Below are 21,835 nucleotides of genomic sequence, written 5' to 3'. Positions count from 1 at the left end.
AACAGGGATAGCTAGTTGGCTATCAGGCATTACCATAGTTGGATTGGTATTTGATTACCTGTCGCCTCCGGACAGTTCTCTTGCTAATGAAACACTGTCTACCTCAGGAGAGTGAACGCTTAAGACTAGCTCCTATATAAAGTAATATGCCACAGAAGTTGCTGGCCATCAAAGATAAAAAATAAATTTCGAGAGGACTGTTTATTGATTCCTTATAAAATCTTTGACCAGCATCACTAAAACTATTATTACTCTTGTTACTGTAATTATTATTTTATTGCCACTATCATCACCTAATTATTAACAAGATACCTAATCTGTCCTCCATCATAAAGTAAACGGTCTACTACTTCTAACATTACCAATTTGGTGGCGGTTGTTGTTTTCTGCCCGTTAAAAAATTATTCTTTCCTTACTGTCTACTCAAAAGACGAATTTTCTTAGGCTGCCTGCCTGCGGACAGTGTTCTCTCTTTACTGACAGCACTATCCATCACCGAGTAGTGAGGTGCTAGAAGCTCACTACTCGGTGATGGGTTCTTTTACTTACCTTTAAGAGAATTTCAAAAAAATCGTGCACATTTTTCCTCACAATTGAATTGAGGGAATATTTAATTAAAATTAATCCAACTTGCGGTTATACGTAAAAGTGATAGGGCTTCTCATCTAGGCTTAGGACTTGCATGTGATATAAACAAGCAGATTATTGACGAAACTTAAGAAATTTTGTAAATTATTTTATATTCAGCAATGGATGAGAATACTTGGTATCATCCTGGCAAACCCAGAAGATGTAGTCACAGGGAGGGAGGTGGAATCACTGATTAAAGCGAGTGTAAAGTGTGATTTAAACTCTTGCTCAACTGAAAGGCTGGTAGCCTTTCTTGTTATTGGTGGTCAATGGTTTGAACTCGAGTAAATAAAACTTACTCAATTTTTTTTTGTTTATTAACGGGCAGTGGTAAAGTACCTGACTTAGTGGCCTGATTCGCTCGTGTATACTCATTTCCGCTTGACTCGCTGAAGGAGGAGGATGGTCCGGTGTGGGAGGTTGCTGGTAGTTGGTCGGGCTGAGTGGACACTGTCTAGACTCGCGTTCGCCATTTACTCGCCTCTCCATCTGAGAACAAAGAGTAGTATCAAGTCCAAGAGTTATAAGCACATCTTCGGCTACAAGAGCTATGAACCTCGCCTAAGCAGTAAACTTACATCTTTCGGCTGTAGTAATTCCGTTTCCACTCTCTTGAAAGGAAGATGGCCGCGTGAAAGTATAATAGAAGGATCTACCAAACCGTCATGACCTCGTTCTGTCTGAAGGCGCCGTAATTTCCTTTTAGGATTTGTCCGCCTGAATGGTACATTCTCGTAGACTGAGGTGAGGGCTATTGGTTCATATTTTGGATCATCCTCTGTGCTGAATTCTTCGCCCATTATGCAGTATCTAATACAAACGTGTACAAAACTAGATTGAATTTGTGTAAAAGGTAACAAATTTCATTTAAAAGCAACAAAAATTTGTTAAGAATACATTCAAAATATCATTATTATCGTACTAAAAATTTCCCTAAATACCTAATAAGTCAAACAAATACCTGAATAGTCACGAATAAACTTAAAAGTTATAGTTATGATTGTTTATAGCATATTGTAACAAAAGCAGCAGAAAAATCCACGGGGTATTTGTTAAGAATTGTAGAAGGCCGTCCAAAAAAGTTGCAATAGCGATAGGCTCATTCAAAGATGGTTGGGACTATCTGCTTAAGGAGCCGCAAGGCCCTGCAAGGGCTGTAACGCCAAGGGAAGAAGAAGAAGAAGATTCAGAAGTTTCAAGAGTAATTTTGAAGCCTTTTTAGTGGAAAAAAAAGTTAATGAAGTTGAAAAATGTATTCAGCGAACTCGGACTACCTGTTTTTTAGATTTTTAAAGGTAAATGTACTGAAAGTAAAGAATAGCGTTTAAGAAGAGTCTTACCTGAGATTCATATCAACATATTGGTCAGCTGATTTGCCTCGCCTGAGCATCTCTCGGTGCGGTCGCGCTGTAATCGCCAGATCATCCAAATCACCTTGACTGCGTACACCACTTCTAGCCAGGAACAGATACTCATAAGCGCCCATACTGGATGGTGTAAGATGCGTTGGCGAGACGGAAAGATTTCTTCTTGGCGGTTTCTTTGGAGGCGTCGGCTGCTTGAGGCCCATGCAAACACAGTACATATAGCGCGCCCACTTCATTGCTTCTTAAAACTTTCTACCAGCCAGTTGACAGATTTATTCATCAATCTTCAGTGTGTTTGACACAAGTTATACTAAACATGCAAGATACCATTATGGGCGGCCACATACCAGAAAAAAAAAGCACTAAAATAGTAAATTTCTAGAAAATAACCACAAAATCAATAGTGAAACAGAAAACTAATTGTACGAAACTAGAATTTTAAAAGAGATAAAAGCCACGCTGGATTTTCGTGCTGTCATAGTAGAATCCAAAATGTGACGTAGACTAAACCACGATCTCAAAATAATGGCATGTACACTACACTATGGGTTTTTATTTAAAAAAAGGAACCAATCTCATTTTAGGCATAACTGTTTCTTTAGTTCAAACTAAGAAGTATGGTAACCGTTAACTTGATGAAACAGAACGTTTCTGTCATTGACAAAAGATGGATTAAGTTGGAAATGTTTTGGTTAAACACTAGCTACAACTGTGTCAATTAATGTCAGAATTCATGCAAACATGAGAACGAGTGCATGATGGATTCATCCTTTATAGTTCCCGGAAATGCATATCAATCTTTTTCCGGATTCCCTCTTTGCGCCGACCGATTGATTACGATCGAACCATTGACCAACTGGCTCAAGTTTGCTGCTACAATTTTATTTATTTGTTTATTTTTTTGGCGCATCGAATGTGATAGTAATTAGAGCCTTTATTTTATTACATTTATTTTTATGTTTAATCTGAGAAGCACATTCAAGCTGGAATTTTACTTTCTTTAAAAAGAGGTTTAAGAAAAGGTTTTGAAAACTTTTAGGATTTTCGATTTTGATTTTTTTACCCATAATATCCTTTGTGAGGGTTCCTTGTGTTCATTTCTAAGGGCACTTTTTGGACGCTTACCTCTAACGTAACTTTGCCACAAGTATGAGTTTAATTAAAAATCAAATTTGAGAATGAATTTCTGAAAAAAAAATTGAAACAAATCGCCTGATCGGCAGTGACACTTAATTGAATAGAATTTTTTCGTATTTTAACATATTCTCGCAAATAGCTCATCTGATTAAACTAAGGATTCGGGCACCGATGACGCAACTTGCCTTCTAAAAAAATAAAATAAAATGCAATAGATGCAAGCGGTACTAGATTGCGTCCTTCAGAAGTACGCCATTGTATTACTATAGATACTAATATCTGCTAACGTATAGGATAAAGCATAAATAAGTGCAACATGCAACATGCACTCCTATTAAATTTCAAAAAAAAAAAAAAAAAAAAAACAATTGCATGCATAATGGTACCTATATAATAAGGGAAAGCTGTCTTACGGATACTTTATTATTGGATCCAGGACTGGGTGTCATTGGTAGATAGATCTCCGCATTGGCGGCTCTTTTATCCCTAGCCACTTGTCCACCAACTGATGATGCCGATGATATCGAAATCTGATCCGGTTCTCTTTCACACCAACATTCCTCAGACATAAATGAACCTTCCATCATTGATTTGGATAGACCACAACTGCTCACCCAGCCGTGTACCCTGTCCACTGTCCTGCCAGGACCTTCGCTTTCCCTGGAAAAATATTTAAATTACCATAGTCGTAATTAAAAGCAAACAAATTTTGTGTTAATACCAACACGACTGGCTCTTACTTGTATTCTTTCATAAATTATATTAAGGTGCTTTAAATAAGATTCATTATTATAAAAATGTTCTGTCCGGGAATCGGAATATCTAAACATTCAAGAAACCTTTCTTAAAATAAATTTTCTTGAAAAGAACTGCTAATAAAATTGGTATATCTTTGAAAGAGATACTAAAAAACAAAATGATTTTATCCTTCCAGCCAAGCAATTTCTTTGGAGCTACGAATTTCAGCAAATGATTTTTCTCTCTAATATTTTTTAGGTGATAAAAACCATACGATTATCTGTAATGGTATGTTTTAGAAAGGAATCCAAAATACCCGCTTAAAACCGAACCTTCATAAAAATAAATTATTCAGTTTATAAGATAATATAACTGGTAATGTGTTTACAAAATTTAAGAGAATAAAAGAAGCAGTTTTGTTAGGAAAGCTTAAAAATCTAAAAAAAAATGATACAATGCGGGGATCCAAATGGAATATTTTGCTATTGAGTTAAATATTCACAGTAAATATCTATTATGAGCATCGATAGATCGTCTGTATCTACTATGTTTGTATGAATAGAACTATCTTAAAAACGGAATATCGCAAGCAAGACTACGGGTGCTCCGTTTCAACTTCTGACTGTTTTTTCAACCCAATTTACGAGGAAGATACAGTAGATATAACGCGTCCTCATTGTCCCTTCTGAAAACATAAGTATCTGTGGCAGTCGTCTATTGAAACTAGGCCAATCGCATATTCATGATACTAACAAGAAAAGTGACTAATTTCAATTAAATCATGGTCATAGGTTACTTACCTGTAAAACCACCTTTATCTTATCAGAGACAAAGGGAATGACATTTGATGATAAGTATAAAGTGAAATAGATAATGTTGACGTATGGGAAATGGCAGGGCAGATGATTAATACGTTATATACATGAATTTGTATTAACTTTTAGTGAACGTAATATATTTATACGTATTAAAGATTCAATTTAGCGAGGAATCGGTTCAGAACAAAAAAAAAAACAAACTCTGTCCTTTTGCCAACGTTTTGGTAACTTTATTGCCTTCTTCAGGGCCTGGATATTACAAATACAACAATTTAGAATACTGAACTGCGACCGATCTTCTAGACTGATTCCTCGCTAAATTGAATCCTTAATAATAAAAAATATATACTCATCATTATTAAACGTCGTAACAATTTTATTTTGAAAGATATCCCAACGATTGTTTGGTATTTTGCAGAAAACTGTCTTTCTTTTTTTTTATCTTCAGAACAATTTATTTTCAAACATCTACCTAATATAAAAGAACATTGTTGGAAGCCAAGTTAGTGGTAACACAGAATTTGAGAGCGAAGTCCCTCTACTACCTTCTTAAATAAACAATTATATGATTCGATTAGTTGTTGAAAAAACTATAGCTAACGTTTTAGACGGGTCATCTTTCTTATGATGATCGTACAGGAGATGAAATATCGCAGGTCATTAGCAGCGGTGATGTGATATCTTGGAAAGGGGGGATTGAAATAGTTTTCATCGCTTCGTCACACGCATGTTAATCACAATTTGGAAGTGAAAGCATTTACAAGGGAACGTTTACAACCATCCAATCCACAGTTAGCTATCATCGCAGCCTCTCCACACCAGAAGGTTTATGTTTGGGTACACGAATGGATATGGGCAGGAGTTCAGTGAAGCGAGAATGCCACTCTTCTCCACCCTGCTTTAAAATTATCCACCCTGCTTCTCCCCATACTCTCCGAACACAATGTCGAACAATGGCCGAAAACAACGCACTACCACGGGACAGCTAGAAGAGGCCCCACACTTTGCCCGCACAGTTAAAAGCCGTCTCCGGCAATTCCGATTTCTTCCCTATTCGTATATCTAACGCCAGCCAACTGAGAGAGATTAAAAATACTGACGTCACTGCAAGCCGAAGCAACTAACACACGACAATGTAATCAAGCTGCTGCGTGTGACAATATTTGTACTGAAGTTTTACCCTGATCTATACACCAGAGTTCTGCGCTTGGGGCTTGAAAACTCTTGATTTAAAACTCACACCACTTTCTGTTACAGCAATTCTTAAATTTGACACAATTTTCTTTGAACAATCCGCAATACAATTAAATCACATTCACGTTAACAACTAAAACCAAGGAGTTGATGTCCATTTTGTTTCTAAGATTTCATTCACGAACTTATTTCCTCTATTTTTTTTTGTCCAAAGACATGAAGTTTACAATATTTAGAAACACGAAAAAATAAATAAATGAAATTGACTATTTCTTTAAAAGTAACAAAAACTTATGAGGGGTCGGTTAATACCCCAAAAATGATTCGTAAAATGAAAAAAAAAAAAACTTAAAGAACACCACAATTATCTGTTTATCGCCATGTTTTTTTTTTAAAAATCTAAGGCAAAAGTTATTTAATTTAGTATACGAATGAAATCCAAGCCACAGTATTACACAAATTTTATAGCTGTTTATTGCCAGAATTGATTGCTGTAGTTGGATTGAGTAATTGCTTTAATTTAAACTCATAACAGGTAATTATGAATTAATATATGGACTTATCCAGTCGCAAAGCTCTTTTTAAAGATTCGAAATCAATAAATTTTACAGACTTATAATGGCTAATTAGATCTTTAAGTATACGTAGCCAATATTACGGACAAAAAAGTAATGGGACTTAAATGATAAAGCAAGTTTTGCATTAGCAAATTAAGACGTTAACTTCATTTGAATGGATTGTTTTAAATAAACTTTAATAAAAAAGTATGTAGATTATTACGTCTAGCGGAGGGTGAACAAAAATAATTACTGTGGAACATAAACAAACAAAACACAAAAAAAAAAATCGTATATCAGGTAAAAATGAAGGTTGAAACTTACTGCGATAAATTCGAAACCTGGGAAACCCTTCGCAAATCGTGGTGCCAATGCGTGGGCGATGATGAATTCGGTGAATTTTGGCCTTGCCTGACCGGCAGGCGGACATTTTCATAAGGACTGCCTAACGATGGTACAGGTATTGGTGGTAGACTAGCTTCTCCTTCATCAATTTCACCACGATGTCCTGCAAAGTAGAAGCATCAATATGTAGGGGAAGGTCAATAAAAGGATCCTTTTTAATTAATGTCAGGTTTTTCTGGACAGTTAATCTTCAAAATAAAAAATCTTTACGTATTCCAACTCATATGCAGGTGCTTTAAATTTGGCGACTTTATTATCTCTTTAGTTTTGAAGCAAAAAACTCCACGCATCTTCATCGTATTGTTTAAAGAGTGTTGCCTTTTGTGAGAAAATGCCCCAGAGATAGTGGAAAACACCATGGAATGTTGGGTGCCTTCAATAAGAGGTGAGGAGTCCGATAGGACAATTGTATAAGGGTTGATCGTCAAAAACAGCACGAAGGGTAACGTTGAAAAACACCCAACTTTGACAATTTTTTTCGCTTTTCCTATAAAAGATAAAATTCCCAAATTTTCTTTATAATATAGGGTGAATGCTCCTTTACAACTGTAATTTTTTTGCAACAACCCAGATGTAATAGATTTCGGGAAAAAAGTTGATGAAAATGAGCAAAAACGGCCATTTCAAAAATTGTTCTTGTTCTTCTTGTTACCTATTTTGTAAACAACGTAGCGCCTAAACGCGTGAACCGATTTTCATGAATGAGGAGTCATTCGATTTGGAATTTTATGTAGAAGTGCCTTGGTGGGGTCTCGACTATGTACTTTGAATGGGTGAGGAGTTAGCTCCATGTTCGTATATGACAGTCAATTTCACCTACAAGGAAGGTACCAGTTTAAATATCACTTATTTACGTAGCTTTCTCTAAGCCATCCTTCTTGGCAATTCCTTAACTTTACCTTTAAGGACTTAAGTCTTTAAAGAAGGCCTTAAAGAATGTGACATTTCCGTTACCCACTTAAAGCTCCTATTATTGCCAATTAAGCCGCAGGAGAATTCGCGGCTATATACATTTTATTTGATGTTTTAGCAGAACCATTAGTGTAAATGTGGAGTAATTTCTATAGTGAGTAGCGATAGACTTATCTCGGCGTTTGAAGTGCCTATTACAGAGGGTAATCTACCGCCTTCCGATTAGTCTTAGTTGCAAAACACTGAAAATCAAGTGTTTTTATTCTGACATTTATAATGCTAATCGAACCTGAGAAACAAAGACGTTTGAGTAGATACATTCAATGAATGGTCATTTAAAATATCAATATAAGTTATATAACTAAACCAAATAGGATTTATTTACTATCAAAAAACCTGACGTTTTTTATGCAACAACTAATTACTTTTTTAAAAAAAAACAATAATTAGCTTACTTTTAATTAAACTAGTTATATCGTGAACTACATGAGGTGGAAACTGTTGTAACAGTTCATAGACAGTGTTATTATGGGAATCTCTTAGCGAAAGATCCGCACCATGGTCCAAGAGTGTCCTTACTACTTCCACTTTGCCGCACAAAGCAGCTTCGTGCAAGGCCGTACCACCGCTGGTCCTAACATTTACCTCTAGGCCGGAACTGAGCAATACCTCAACAACACCTCTGAAATTTAAATAATTCCAAGATTTAACTATGTTTTTTTTTACAAAGTAAAAAATTATATGAACAGCCAAAGGGGCGTAGCCAGGATTACTCCGGACTGCACTCTTGAGATTTCCGGAATATAAAAGAAATCTGATATAAAGCACTCTCATCCGACTTACTGTTACCTGCAATTCTTTCAGTTACAACTTTCAAATTTTATTTAATCTTCCAATTATAATATTTATTTTTTTTAAAGATTTATCACAAAATAAAGTACAGTAAGACCCTGCTTAACGCGGTGGATACGTTCCGTCAAAGTAGAGCGTAATGCGAAACAGCGCTAAACGAGGCTATCTTAATATGTTTCTACTAACTATATAACATGAACTATTTCTTCGACGTCTTCCACATTTACCTCATCTAAACCCGTTTGTTTCGCTAATTCCACTATTTCTTCCACAATTTCGGGGAATCCCCGTAGTGCTGCGAGCAATTTCTGGGAATCCCCGGTTTGAAATAAAAGAGCGCTAAACCGAAACAGCGCTAAACGAAACAGCGTTAAGCGGGGTCTTACTGTATTCATATAAAGTATTTGTAGCAATGGAGTTAGCCGTCTCCATTGTGAGGCAGGAAAAAAAGATTAATTCGAATTTTTTAAATGATAAATAGCGGAGGATTAGATAAGTTTCGTTAACGAATAACTAAGATAAGTTTGAAATATTTCTATCTTGTTATTTAAATAAAATTTAACAACAATAATCTCGCAATAACTGTACTAAAAGCACACGTTGAGAGAGTGTTTCATACTAGGATAATTTTATATTCACGAGGCGCCTGTGTTTATCGTAAACTATATTAATCAAAAATTTGTTTTCCTACTTACTTGTGTCCATTGCGGCTGGCCAAGTGTAGTGGGGTGTGGGGAAGCGAAAGATGAGTACGATTATTGTAGGATGCCACTAACTCCGGATGAGTTCTTACCAAAGTTTCTACAGTCTCCAGTCTGCAACATATCTTCAATTCTACAGTATCAACACAATCAAGAACAGCTACCCAGTAATAATTAGAAAAATGGTTGATATATCGGCAAACAAAAGTTAGGTCCAAGTTCAATTATTTTGGAGTAAATAGTGGGTCCTCGTGTATGTACCGCGATTGTAACTTTTCTTGTGTACTGGGATGTTGATGTTATGGCTTGTTTTATTCGTTTACGGTTACACGAATCGACAGAGGGTCCAATAGGATATCTGTACTTACGAAGATTAAAAGCTGATGCTACTCCGTCTAATACAGGTTTGAACTAACTGAAATCGAAATGGATAAGCGGATTGTAAAAGCATTGGAACTCTTCTTGCAAATTTCCTTTTAAAACATCCTGTATCTTCTTAACATATTAAAGAATGTTGTCTTTTAGCGGTAGTTTTTGCGGAAAGGAGAGTCCCATTTTTACGAATGGGTAGAAAGAATTTCGCCTAGACTCAACACGATTGGCTTGCTTCCAATACTGCTAGAAGCACATCAAAGATAACAGACATTGAGGCCCTATATCCAGGGTCAGAACACCAACAAATTACGCGTTTCAAGAGCGTGAATGCCACTGAACAATAGCTCATCCGGACAATAGATTGGATTAATCTCTAAAAAAAAAAAAAAATGCACCTATTCCTTTTCAGCCCTGGCCTCACTGAAGTCCCGATCTAACAACACAGAATGCTGTTTCTAATGAGTTAGCGAAAGAAAGATGTAGTCCAATGAACGTGTTGCGACTTACCTGCAGGTTGAAAACATGGCACAGAATTGAGCTAGGGCAAGAAAACGACGCTGCTTATCCTAATGTTTTGGGCAGCAAGAACAATTCAACCATAATCATCATAGTGACAGAATAAAAAGGGTTATTCCCAGTAGTACTTTAAGTATCATTTTTAAAAAATCAATAATAATGTTAACCCTTATTAGTTTAAATGGAAACAATGTATCACTTGGCCTCTAACGAAAGAACTTGTCCGTTTAAGGAAAGAAAGCTGAAAAAGGGTGTGGGCACCAAGGACCTCAGGTACTGTCACCCAGTTTTTAAATTAGAGTTACAATTAAAAATTAATAAAATAACTAATTTTGTTGTTTAGAAGGACGGTATTGTATGCTGTAAGAAGATTGGTCTGAAAACTATGAAATGAAACAATGAATTAAAACAGACTAACTAACTGATCTTACCTGCCATATTGTGCGGCCAAGTCCAACGGAGACTCCATTCTGATGTTCCGTATTGTCGGATCACAACCATGCTCTAGTAAAAGGGACACAACGCCTGTGTGACCATATTGAGCAGAACAGTGCAAGGCCGTTTCCTTATCCTTGTTCTGTTTTGTGTACAGAATATAAGTTACATGGTAAATGTGATTTAGGGGGCTAATATTGGTTATGCGATGTTATTGGGCCCTACGAGTAACGGTGAAGCGGCTTCTGTCTTCTTCTAACCTTTAAACTTTTGAGAATAAATCAAAATTTTCTAATAAAAATCGCGCCCCAGAAGTCATTAAATACAATTTCTTTGCAGGAAAATGTGTAAAATATGAATATATAGTTTTCGTGACCGCAAATTGTTAAACTTAGGATGGAAGATTTGCGAGGAATCGGTCAAATATTTGACGAAACGTTGGCAAAAAGACGAGTTGTTTTATTTGAGCGATTCCTCGCAAATCTTCCATCCTAAGTTTATGTGTAAAATAAGATTGATAAAGAGGCTGAGCCATTACAGCACGAAGTGAGAAGAAAATTGTCGTCATCAATTGAGGGTTTGTGGCACCTAAAAATTTAGCTTCCTCCGGATTCTTTTTTTTAATATACGCAGAAAATGCATTGAAATAGTTATTTGTGCACCTAGTGATTCTTTTCTTACAAGTTCGTAATAATGTTAAAGAGTTTTCTCTACGCTCGATAGATACATTAAGATTTATTTTCAATTAACTTAATTAATTAATTAGTTTTACTATATTTATAAAAGAAAAGCAAAGAATGTACAATAGAATGAAAAATCCCAAAGATATTCGTATGCTAGAGGTTGATGTTTTAGATTAAACAAAAAAAAAATTAATAAGAATAAACAAAAATTATAGACAATAGATACCTAAAATGGAATGGTACAACTACGAGGGTCGTTTGAAAAGTCCGTGCAAAAATAAAAACTACTTAATTTTTGGGGGTAAACCTTTTTTATTTTTCAACATAGTCTCCTTTTAGGCTTATACACTTCGTCCAACGCTGCTCTAGTTTGTTGATCCATTCCGAATAATAGGATTTGTCCAAGTCTGAAAAATAGCCATTCGTTTCTGCAATCACCTCCTCGTTTGAATAAAATCTTTTTCCCGCCAGCCATTTCTTCATATTGGGGAACAAATAGTAGTCCGAGGGAGCCAAGTCTGGAGAATAGGGGGGATGTGAAACGAGTTGGAACCCTATTTCCATTAATTTTGCGACCACAACTGCTGAGGTGTGAGCTGGTGCGTTGTCGTGATGGAAAAGGACTTTTTTGTGGGCCAATCGTGGGCGTTTTTCTTGCAGCTCGGTTTTCAAACGGTCCAATAACGATGAATAATATGCACCTGTAATAGTTTTACCCTTTTCCAGATAGTCGATGAGGATTATTCCTTGCGAATCCCAAAAGACAGTCGCCATAATCTTTCCGGCCGAAGGAACGGTCTTCGCCTTTTTTGGCGCAGATTCCCCTTTGGTAACCCATTGTTTAGATTGTTCTTTGGTCTCAGGAGTGTAGTGATGTATCCATGTTTCATCCACAGTGACGAAACGACGCTTAAAGTCCTGCGGATTCTTCTGGAACAGCTGCAAACCGTCCTTGCAACACTTCACACGATTTCGTTTTTGGTCAAGCGTGAGCAATCGCGGCACCCATCTTGCGATCACCATAATGTTTATCAAGCTTCTCTTTAGTCTCCTGAGGCGTTTTGCCTTTCATAAAGTAGTGTTTAATCAACACACGAAATTCTTTTTCGTCCATTTTTTGAAAATCACTCGACTTCCTCGATTCAAACGAATGCCAAACACAAAGAAATAGACCGATCTGGCTGAAACTTGGTGTGTGTTCTTCCAAGAGATGTTACTAACTAAACATAACCTCGATACGCGCCAGTGGTGCTATCTCTCTGACTTTGCACGGACTTTTCAAACGATCCTCGTAAATAATAGAACTAATTAATAACAAATCGTAAATAGATGAATAAAAAAAACCCTGATGGGAAAAAGAAATAGACAAACTAAGAATGGAAATTAGAAATTGAATTGTTAAAAAATCTCAAATCAGTACTGCCAACCCTGACCTGTAATTAAGAAAAACTGACCAGAAGAGAAATTTGAGAGGAATATATAAGCAATTACTTTGTTCATTTACTTTATTACAACAATTCTATTGGGAAAGAAATATGTGGGTGGCTCACATCCGTTTTTAAGACTTGTGGCTTGATTTGAGGACATGTAACTTGTATCTTAAGATAGTTTCTAGCAAACAGCAGCTAAGAGGAAATAAACTAGGTCTAATGTACAAGGGTGGTGACGGATGGAGTTTGTGGTATCGTGTGCAGAATAAAAGCTAGCGTGACAAGGCAAACGGTGAGGGTACAGCTCATTGAACTCTGATTACAGAACTTTTGTGTTCAGCACCATTAATTGTAGTCAGTACCACTGGGTCAGCCGACAAAATCAGTGCACCCTTGCAATGCAGCTTCTTCTTGTATGCAACATACCTTGTTAAACTAGAATTCATCTCGTTTCTATAATATCTAGTTGCTCTCATAGTTCATATTAGGAAAGTATAGTATTCGCGCTGGTTTCCGTATTAAGAGAAACGCAGAATATTTCGCGTTCTTGCTAACAATGATCGATTTTTGTAACAAATTCACTCACTATTCCAGTCAGTCATTAATTCCCCCAACAATACTCGTTGATTTTTGTTTAATAATTGTAGTAATTGCTAAACATAATTTAATGAAGTCACAGAGTTGAAGTATTAATTGCAAGCAACTTTGGAAAGTCACTTTATTCTTACAACATGTGCATCTTTTGATGAATAAGCCAACCACTGTTGTTTGAATTGTATTTTCTGCTGATCTTTTTTGGCAACTAATTCATCCAAAACGGCTAGAGAAATTATTACCAATTTCATTCCTATGAATTTATCATAGTAGAGCTTTCAACCTCAGTCATCTTCAGGGCTTATACTCAGGGCCGGATTTAGATGAAAAGGGGCCCTAGGCTATTCCACTTATGAGGCCCTTTCACCTCCTATTTTTCAGTTTTGTTTTTTTTTAGTGCAATTTGTAACCTTTGACTTCCTTATTTTAAGACAACCTACTTTAAAAATCGACTACAGGTCCATCTAAAAGAGTTTTCAATGAATTAAACAACTTTATAAACTAACACTGTTGTGTGCTCGTGAACACGTTTTCTTGTAAAACAAACGTAATTTCTCATACGAAGATAAAAGGAATCCTGGAAAATGATATACCATTTGAAAGCCCATTAGACAAGAAAACTTTTATAAAAAGTACCAGCACCTAGGTCTGATAATGATCACGTAAGGGCCTAATGAGTTTTCTTAAAAATTTCGATTACTTTTATTTTCCCAGTATCCAGGAGGAAGATTGAGGCTGTTTGGAGAATAACTTATGCTTCGAAATGGTATCAATTTTTAGAAAATTTATCTATCTTTCTAACTGTGTTATCAGAATCGAATTCGGATTAAAACTTTTTGAGTAATAACATTTTTATTGCAAAAAAGTAATGATTTTAGAAAAAAAAATTAAAGAGACGTCACTCAAGAACAGTGGAAAATATGAAGTTGGCCTATACGTCATTGAACTCCACTTTAGATGTACTACACACAGTAGGCCTATGGACAATACATACTGGTTCACCCTGTATATCAATATGTTAAATGTTAATATTATGTTATGTTTTTAGAATAGTGTAATTTTAATTTTGCTAACAATTAGAATGTAGGCCCCTCTTGATCCTGTAGCCCTAGGCTGAAGCCTAGTTAGCCTATAGGTAAATCCGGCCCTGCTTATACTGAATTAATTACACACTTTTTTTTAACTAGTACCTAGTACAAAACTGTAGGCTAACCTCAAAGAATAACTGATGTCCGTTTCTTTGATAGTGACTACAGAGTTATCGCCTCGAATAAGAAAATTAGAAAACGTGTACGAAAGGCGAAAGCCTATACTGAGAAAATAAAGAGATGAATTTTAAATTGGCATAAAAAACTGTTTGTCTTGTACAAGTAATTACTTCTTAGCTATTAGAGATTGAGAGAGAATGATAGTTTCTTTTCGAAATTTCATTGTTTTATAATGAATAATAATAAATAACTCTACCAAAAACTAAACGAGAACTTGGCTTGTAAGTTCTATTGCAAGATTGGGCTATTCTTCAAGTCTTGAAAGAATAAAGAATTGAACCAATAGAATGCACTTCCACTTCTTGCAGCAGATCAAAGTAGAGAATTGTGGCTCCTATGTATTTTTCAAAAACTAGCATTAAATAAAATTATATGAAATAATTGGATTTAATTCAACCATCAGTACTATTGGCAGTGAACAACCTTTATTCTTCAAAACGTGACCAGATTTTCATATACTTCAGAAATCTTGACAACCACCTGCATACTTGATCTCCTTCAGCCTAGCGGAGCAAGAGCGTCTTGAAAGGTGCAGATCTTGCTGATTTGTTTGTATTAAAACATTATTTTCTAATTCCTTCAAGCCATGTAAATCTATGAAAGATTTTATATTGCCTGTACTATATTGGAGATTTTAAACTAACATTAAAATAATAATGGCGACTTCTGGGTTGTAATGTTTTAAGTATGACGATTTAACTAACCATCTGTAAATCTAAAAAGTCTTCAAAAAGAACTGCGTCTAAATTATCGCAAGCTGTTTATGACTAATATAGAGTTTATATTAGTTACGTACAAAGTAAAGTAAATGCTTACTTTTTTTTAGGCTGGCGTAACCTTTTACTACCAAAATAGGTGACATACTTTACATTTAACATTTTAATCGTTACTAGCCTCTAATCTCAAACTAGACGCTAATCTCGAACTGGGAATTCCCCCACTTACAAGACCACGTTGTACCAAATCCAAACTAGTCAAGTCATGAACAGTTTAATGTAATTAAATGGTAGAGGACAATTGGGTTTATATAATTAAAACTGCAAAGGATCCATTATTTCTTGTTAGCAAAAGTTGATAAAAACGCCCAAATGAACATGATCATGATTGTAACGATAAAAGAATGCCTTTGGGAGTGATTAAAGCAAAATGGGTGGTATAATGAGAACTAAAAAATGCCCCCCGCTAGCAACCACACAACATTGATTGCGCAGTTCCCTGCTAAGTGAGCTCCTTTTGAATCTAACTTGAGCGTTAAGTCACGCTGGTTCATTATTTTGTTGATAAACTTAGCAGATCTGTTACGAGCTCATCAATAAGATCTTATCTTACAAGTAAAATACATTTTTGGTATAATTCTCATAAAAATCACCTTTCCAGTAATCACCACAACAATAATTCTCATTGTTAAGACAAAGTTTGTGAGAGTAACATTCTTTTTCTTTTTGGCAACATCTTCACAATGAGAACTGTGCTAGAAACGTTCTATGAGGATAATGGAGCTCTTTACGAGTTGATTATAGACTTCAGAATAGCATACTTAGAGCAGGGCTACTTAGATGCACGAAAAACTTGGGTATACCTGCAAAGAATTAGTAGAATAGCCTTAATAGGCGCATACAATATCGATAGCCGCCCAACGTGAGAACTGGCCGGAATTCACCGTTTGCGTTACTTCAAGTCAAGGAGACCCCGGTTCATCAATACTGTTCACTTTAGTCAAAAAGTAGAGTAGCGAGTGATATAATTTTGTATCGCAATCGTTTACAATAGATTTAGCAAGATTTCAGCCTTCGCAAATGATGTTGCTCTGATTATGAGTTACGCAGACGGTTTCGAAAACGTTTGACTGGAGTTGGAAAAAGTTGTAGCGGCAACTGATTCCATGAAAACACTAGAAAAAAAAAACCTAGATACAGGATGACCATACGAAAGGTAAAGATTTGATTAACAGCAGTACTGTTTCGAGCGAGTTAGAAAATGTATTATTCCCTTGTTTAAAGAATAACTACAAAGGCATAGGTACTACAGACCCAGCAGTAAACTGAAGGCTTGAAGAAGCAGAAACCGGACACACAATAAAAGAATATCCAGGTTAAAAGAAATCCTAAAAACAAAAACAGCATACTGACGGTAAGGTTGACGTTTGTAACGGAAGGTCCATGGCACAACAGGAGTCGTACGATGTTGACATTGCCTGTCCAGGCGGCCAAATGCAACGGCGAACATCCCTTATCGTCAACAATGTTCGGCGAAGCTTCGTGGCTGAGCAGCATTTCTACTATCTCTCTGCAGACAGAAATGTGTTTAAAAAAATAAAATAGAAATATACTACTTGTAAATAAAGTTAGAAATTAAAGAGTCAAGGAACTAAAAATAGGCTGCCGCTCCGATGACTCTATGCTTCCTTACGAGCCTGCTACCGACAGAGTGCATCGCAATGTTACTTGCATTGGCATGCAAGAAAAAGAAATAGCTCTATACAGGTGTGAAGAGTTTGCTTGGCTAGGTTATCTAGCTCTTTAAAGAAGTGAAATTGGTGCTAAGCATCCCCCAAACAGACAGAACTAATCTGGACTATAATGTCGCCTCACACAGGAAACACAGAATTAAAAAAAAACGTACAATACTGGTTCTTAGATGATTTTAGAGAAAAAAAAATGTCCAAACTATGTGGTTCTCTTAATACACTAAGTACGACCACTTGTCTCTCAACTGGACTAAATGAGACCCTTATAATAGTAATGAATATAAATTATGATAGACGTACTGGTGTCCGTTAAGAGCAGCATGGTGAAGTGCTGAGTAGCCACTGGTGTCTTGAACGTTCGCTCCGGGACCTCGCCGTAAACTGCAACAAATACCCATTCTCAGTAACAGTTATTTAAATATAATTAACACACATTTATGTAGACCGTTCGCTAAAACAGTTTTTATAAGAAAACCATTGCTTTGTTAAAATCAATTTTTAAACAATCTCATTGCTTTCTCTTTTATAAGGTTTTAAGAGAGAGGCAAAAAGTTCATTTTTAAAACACTTACGCCACATTACCTTACTCAATTCATTGTGAATATTGCAAATTACAAATTCTCGTTCAAATTCACCGTCCTAATTAATTATTATTAACAGGAGATGTAAATAACAAAGTATGCTCTTCAACGGATACGTAGAAGTTGAAAGATTTTTGAGGGGAAAAAAAAGAAAAGGAAAAAGCTGCATTGACCTAAATGTTGATGGTGAGACCACTAATCTTGCCTTACGTTATGCGAATGATCTTACTATATCATTTTTAAGACCTTTCTAAAAAAGATGACAATTTTGGATGAATATATTAACTACTTTAATGTCAACTCTAAAAATATCTAACATTTTAAAATTTCATCTTAGTCGAAATTCCTAGTTTTAGGGAACAAGTGAGATATCAGTTATGTACATCTCTGCAGAGGGACTCTGTCCATGCAAATGTCTTATAGTATTGTTCTTCTCTATGTTTTCATTGAGAAAAAGAATAAAATCAATTTCAAGCACTGCATATCCAGTATTATTTTCGATTAGTTCAAATTCTTTACAATTCTATTGTAATTGAATAGAAATGCCTTCTGTCAGCATGTTTGCACTGTTCAGATTTTAGTTCCTCACCTGCAGCACATATAGACGCCATCTCACAGTTCAATATTGCACGTAACACATTAAAAAAAAAAAACATCCTAGTCAAGATGAAGGCACTTTAACGCTGTTCTTTTTTATTCAATAACAAAATTTCACTCATATTGCACCCAGCTTTGGGGCCTGACATTTATTTTAAGCGACTAGATCAAGCTTAGGTAAATTATTAATTTCCTACTACCTTTTTCATCAACATTTTAACTACTGAAGATGATGTATTAAAAAAATAATGTGTTTGTTTTTTTTTGGGGGGGGGGCGTAACTGTCACCTTTCTGGTGTCAGCCGAATCTCTGAAGCTCTCCTTCTAATCCTCCTAGGTGATAATGGAAGTCCAGAATTCAAAAGAGTTCTATGGAGGGTGTGTACTCCAGGAGAAAACTGTACGAATTATCCATAGATAATGGCATCACATATGGTAAGTAGGTTTATAGTTTAGCAGGTTAGGAGTTCGGAGGATGGTTTTGTATCCCAGTAGCTAATATGTTTCAGACCCAGCTTCTTCCAGGCACCCTCTGAATCCCTTCAGCTTGCGAAAATCCATAATCACTCAGGCCGAAGCATATCGTAAGACTTGTTCCAAATACAATTACCCAGACCAATCTTTGCTGGCTCAGAACTAAATAGCTAGTCCAAAGTTTAGCTCTAAATTAAGACTTCCCATAATTTTCTCGACCGCACTCCCCTTTCCCAAAAACTTTTAAAATTATAGACCTCCCACTAGTTATTTACTTTACTTACTCGTATCAATAAATTTGTGCATTACTCCGATATTGGTTGTTGAAGAAGTATTATGATCTGGCACCAGCAAGGAATGGGTTATTTCTAACTTCCAACTGACACTTCATTATTTACAAAACTTTCCCAGAGAACGTGAGTTTTAAAATAAGGAAATCAAAATTGGATTTTCAATTTCTAATATGGGCTAACTGTGCCACATTATAAATGTCCCATGGACCAATAGAATTGATAGAAGATACGTATCATTTTTTTTACTACGACTTAAATGAGAGTTTTTGGTAAGAAGATTTTACAAAAATTAGAATTTATTAATTACCTTAATGGTTAAATTTAGGATTAAATCAATTTTGTATTTCTGTTGGTAAAAACAAACGCTCGCTTTCAGTTTCATTCCTATAATTTATTCTTATCTTTTAGTTTTTTTTATGCTTGTTTACCCATTGTAAAAATAAATTTAATACATTGATGTATTTTATATTATTACTCATCACTTTATAATTTAGCGAAAAAGTGAGATATCAGTTATCAGTTATACGTACATCTCTGCATGCAGGGACTCTGTCCATGCAAATGTGTTATATTATAACTTATCTATAACAGTTATAGTGTTGTTTTCCTCTATGTTTTTATTGAGAAAAATAATAATAATGAATACTGCATATTCAGTATTATTTTCAATTAGTTCAAGTTCTTTACTCAAAAATGAACATCGTGAAAATTTAGACATCATGCGCTGTACTATTTGTAATTTATTTTTTAAGGGAGGAGATAAATAATCCAACTTTGCGAATGTAGTCGGTATTAAGTGTCCAAGATGGGAATTATTCACAGATAAAACCCACAGCATTTCTCTCTCAAATATGATTTTTTACCTTATACATTTTTTTTAGAATTCAGGAACACTTGATCAGTTTAACTACTTACCCTATTACACACCAAATTTCTCCTGATCACTAAACGAAAACCACCAATTTCTAAAAAAGTCATTAAAATATTGACTTCATTTTTTTCCCGTAACTTCTCCAATTGTCCTCTAAATTTTCAGAAATTACCCTACCACGTCACTTCAGTTGTAATATTTCCAGCTTATACAGCTCTCAAAACTTTAAGTATTTTCTTTACAAATGTCTGTAGTAGAACGAATCTATTCGTTTTCAATAATTGTGCACATATTTTCATAACTAATTAGCTTCGTGAATTTATTTTTAATTTTTAGCTTCATTAACCGTGAAACATTTTCCAAATTGTTTTCATTGAACGTTTTTGAAATTTCCTTTTTACTTTGCTGATAAGGCACACATTATAAAATTGTAAGATCTATAACAGTTATTGGAACCTTTTTTTTCACAATAATTCATTTGGGGGCAATTCTGAGTGAGTAGTGGGGGTTATATAGTTATTATTTCAGTGTAATGTATGCAAGTCACCTGTACAATATTAAATTTTTATTAAAATTATGTATTTGAAAATAATCGCTAAATGAGTATTGCAAATCCTCTGAACGTTGTTATTTTTATTTGTTTTATTATTATTTTTTGTTAAAGATTTCATGATCTCCTTTTTGAACGAGCAAGTTCGTACAGTATATTAGTTATACTACCCTTCAAACTGTTAGTAGTTTATAGTATATTGACGTTACTATTTCTGTTGTAAAAAAATAATATCAGGAATTCCGGATGAAGAGCACCCGAAACATTTAGTAACAACAAAACTTACTGCAAATTTAAAGAATTTTGGCTATACATTTTCTATAACTCTGCATTTAAAATATACTGAACTATTATTTAAGAGTATCTGGTTAGTAAAATCGTACAGCACACCTAATAAATGGCACATTAGAGACAAGTCTGTCTCCATCATACCTCCTCAGACCTGTCCTAAAACGGATTTCTTGACAAAAATTGTTTATTTAGGAAAATACTACATCTGGTGGAGGAATATTCTTCAACTAAGAACTATGGTAACACATTTAACTCTTTTTAATAACATATAAGACAGAAAGACCTTTTATATACCACTTTTTTGGACTCAGGAAAAAATACTTCAGTTGAAAACGCAATTTAGAAACTTTGACTCGATCGTAATTTTTAATTTTACAAGTATAAGTAAACTAACATTTTTTTAACTTTAATTTGGAACGTTTTTTTTTTTTTTTTTTTAAAAAAAACAGATTTCTCGTTTGGTGCTTATGATTCTCTATAGTTTAAGCGCACCTTGGATTGCGGTTACCAAGCACGGCAGGTTGCGTTCATTGTCATACTTAAGCAATAAGAAAACAAGCAAAAGGAATAGATAAACAAGGCTAAATAAAAAAAATCATTTATTTTAACTAAAATTATTGCACAGAAGGAAAAAAAAATCATAGCAAAAATATAAACAATAAATACATTAGAATGATTAGGGATAATAAATTATTTAATAATTTTTTTTAAAATTTTAACAATGAATAATGGTACTATATATAGCAGTGCATGCTTTAAAAGCCAATGATAATAGGCTGTTGCAAAATAAAACGGCATTTTTAACTACTTTTGCTTCCAGAGACAGAGGCAACAGGGGCGGGTGATGGTCTAGTGGGTAAGAACGTGGCTTAGTATGTAAGAGATCACCGGTTCGACTCTCGCACATAGTTACTTTTTATTTGTTAGAAAAAATTGTTTACAGTGAAGTATGTGCTACCGCTCCAGTCCACGATACCTAATTCGTACTTACGACGTTAAGCCCAGCCTGAAAAAAAATAGGCAATAAACAGTTCCATCCACTGTTAGTATCAAGGAAAGCTAATAGGCATTGCTGGAATGCCTAGTTTTGTGGAAAATT

The 21,835-nt window shown here is 35.1% G+C and overlaps 1 protein-coding gene across 4 annotated transcripts in view; it reads right to left on the bottom strand.

Annotated features, from left to right (window-relative positions):
* Window positions 1-21,835, bottom strand: part of LOC141461850 (ankyrin repeat and SAM domain-containing protein 1A-like) — a 49,593-nt gene that overhangs the window by 21,392 nt on the left and 6,366 nt on the right. The window contains exons 2-11 of one of the 4 annotated variants that reach the window (XM_074143248.1): window positions 17,380-17,460; window positions 16,742-16,898; window positions 10,634-10,779; window positions 9,306-9,425; window positions 8,214-8,440; window positions 6,766-6,949; window positions 3,548-3,794; window positions 1,971-2,188; window positions 1,209-1,440; window positions 970-1,119 (exon numbers count right to left, since the gene is read on the bottom strand). In XM_074143248.1, coding sequence (XP_073999349.1) covers window positions 970-1,119; window positions 1,209-1,440; window positions 1,971-2,188; window positions 3,548-3,794; window positions 6,766-6,949; window positions 8,214-8,440; window positions 9,306-9,425; window positions 10,634-10,779; window positions 16,742-16,898; window positions 17,380-17,460 — 1,762 coding nt within the window. The remainder of the gene's footprint in view (window positions 1-969; window positions 1,120-1,208; window positions 1,441-1,970; window positions 2,189-3,547; window positions 3,795-6,765; window positions 6,950-8,213; window positions 8,441-9,305; window positions 9,426-10,633; window positions 10,780-16,741; window positions 16,899-17,379; window positions 17,461-21,835) is intronic. The other 3 variants (XM_074143249.1, XM_074143250.1, XM_074143251.1) reach the window with 3 other exon arrangements.

Source organism: Rhodnius prolixus, unplaced genomic scaffold (assembly GCF_049639745.1).
Source record: "Rhodnius prolixus isolate KJV_2025 unplaced genomic scaffold, Rpr scaffold_12, whole genome shotgun sequence".
In the NCBI taxonomy this organism is placed as follows: Eukaryota; Metazoa; Arthropoda; class Insecta; order Hemiptera; family Reduviidae; genus Rhodnius; species Rhodnius prolixus.
The sequence above is the reverse complement of the archived record's forward strand: the minus strand, read 5'-3'. Positions and strand labels throughout refer to the sequence as shown.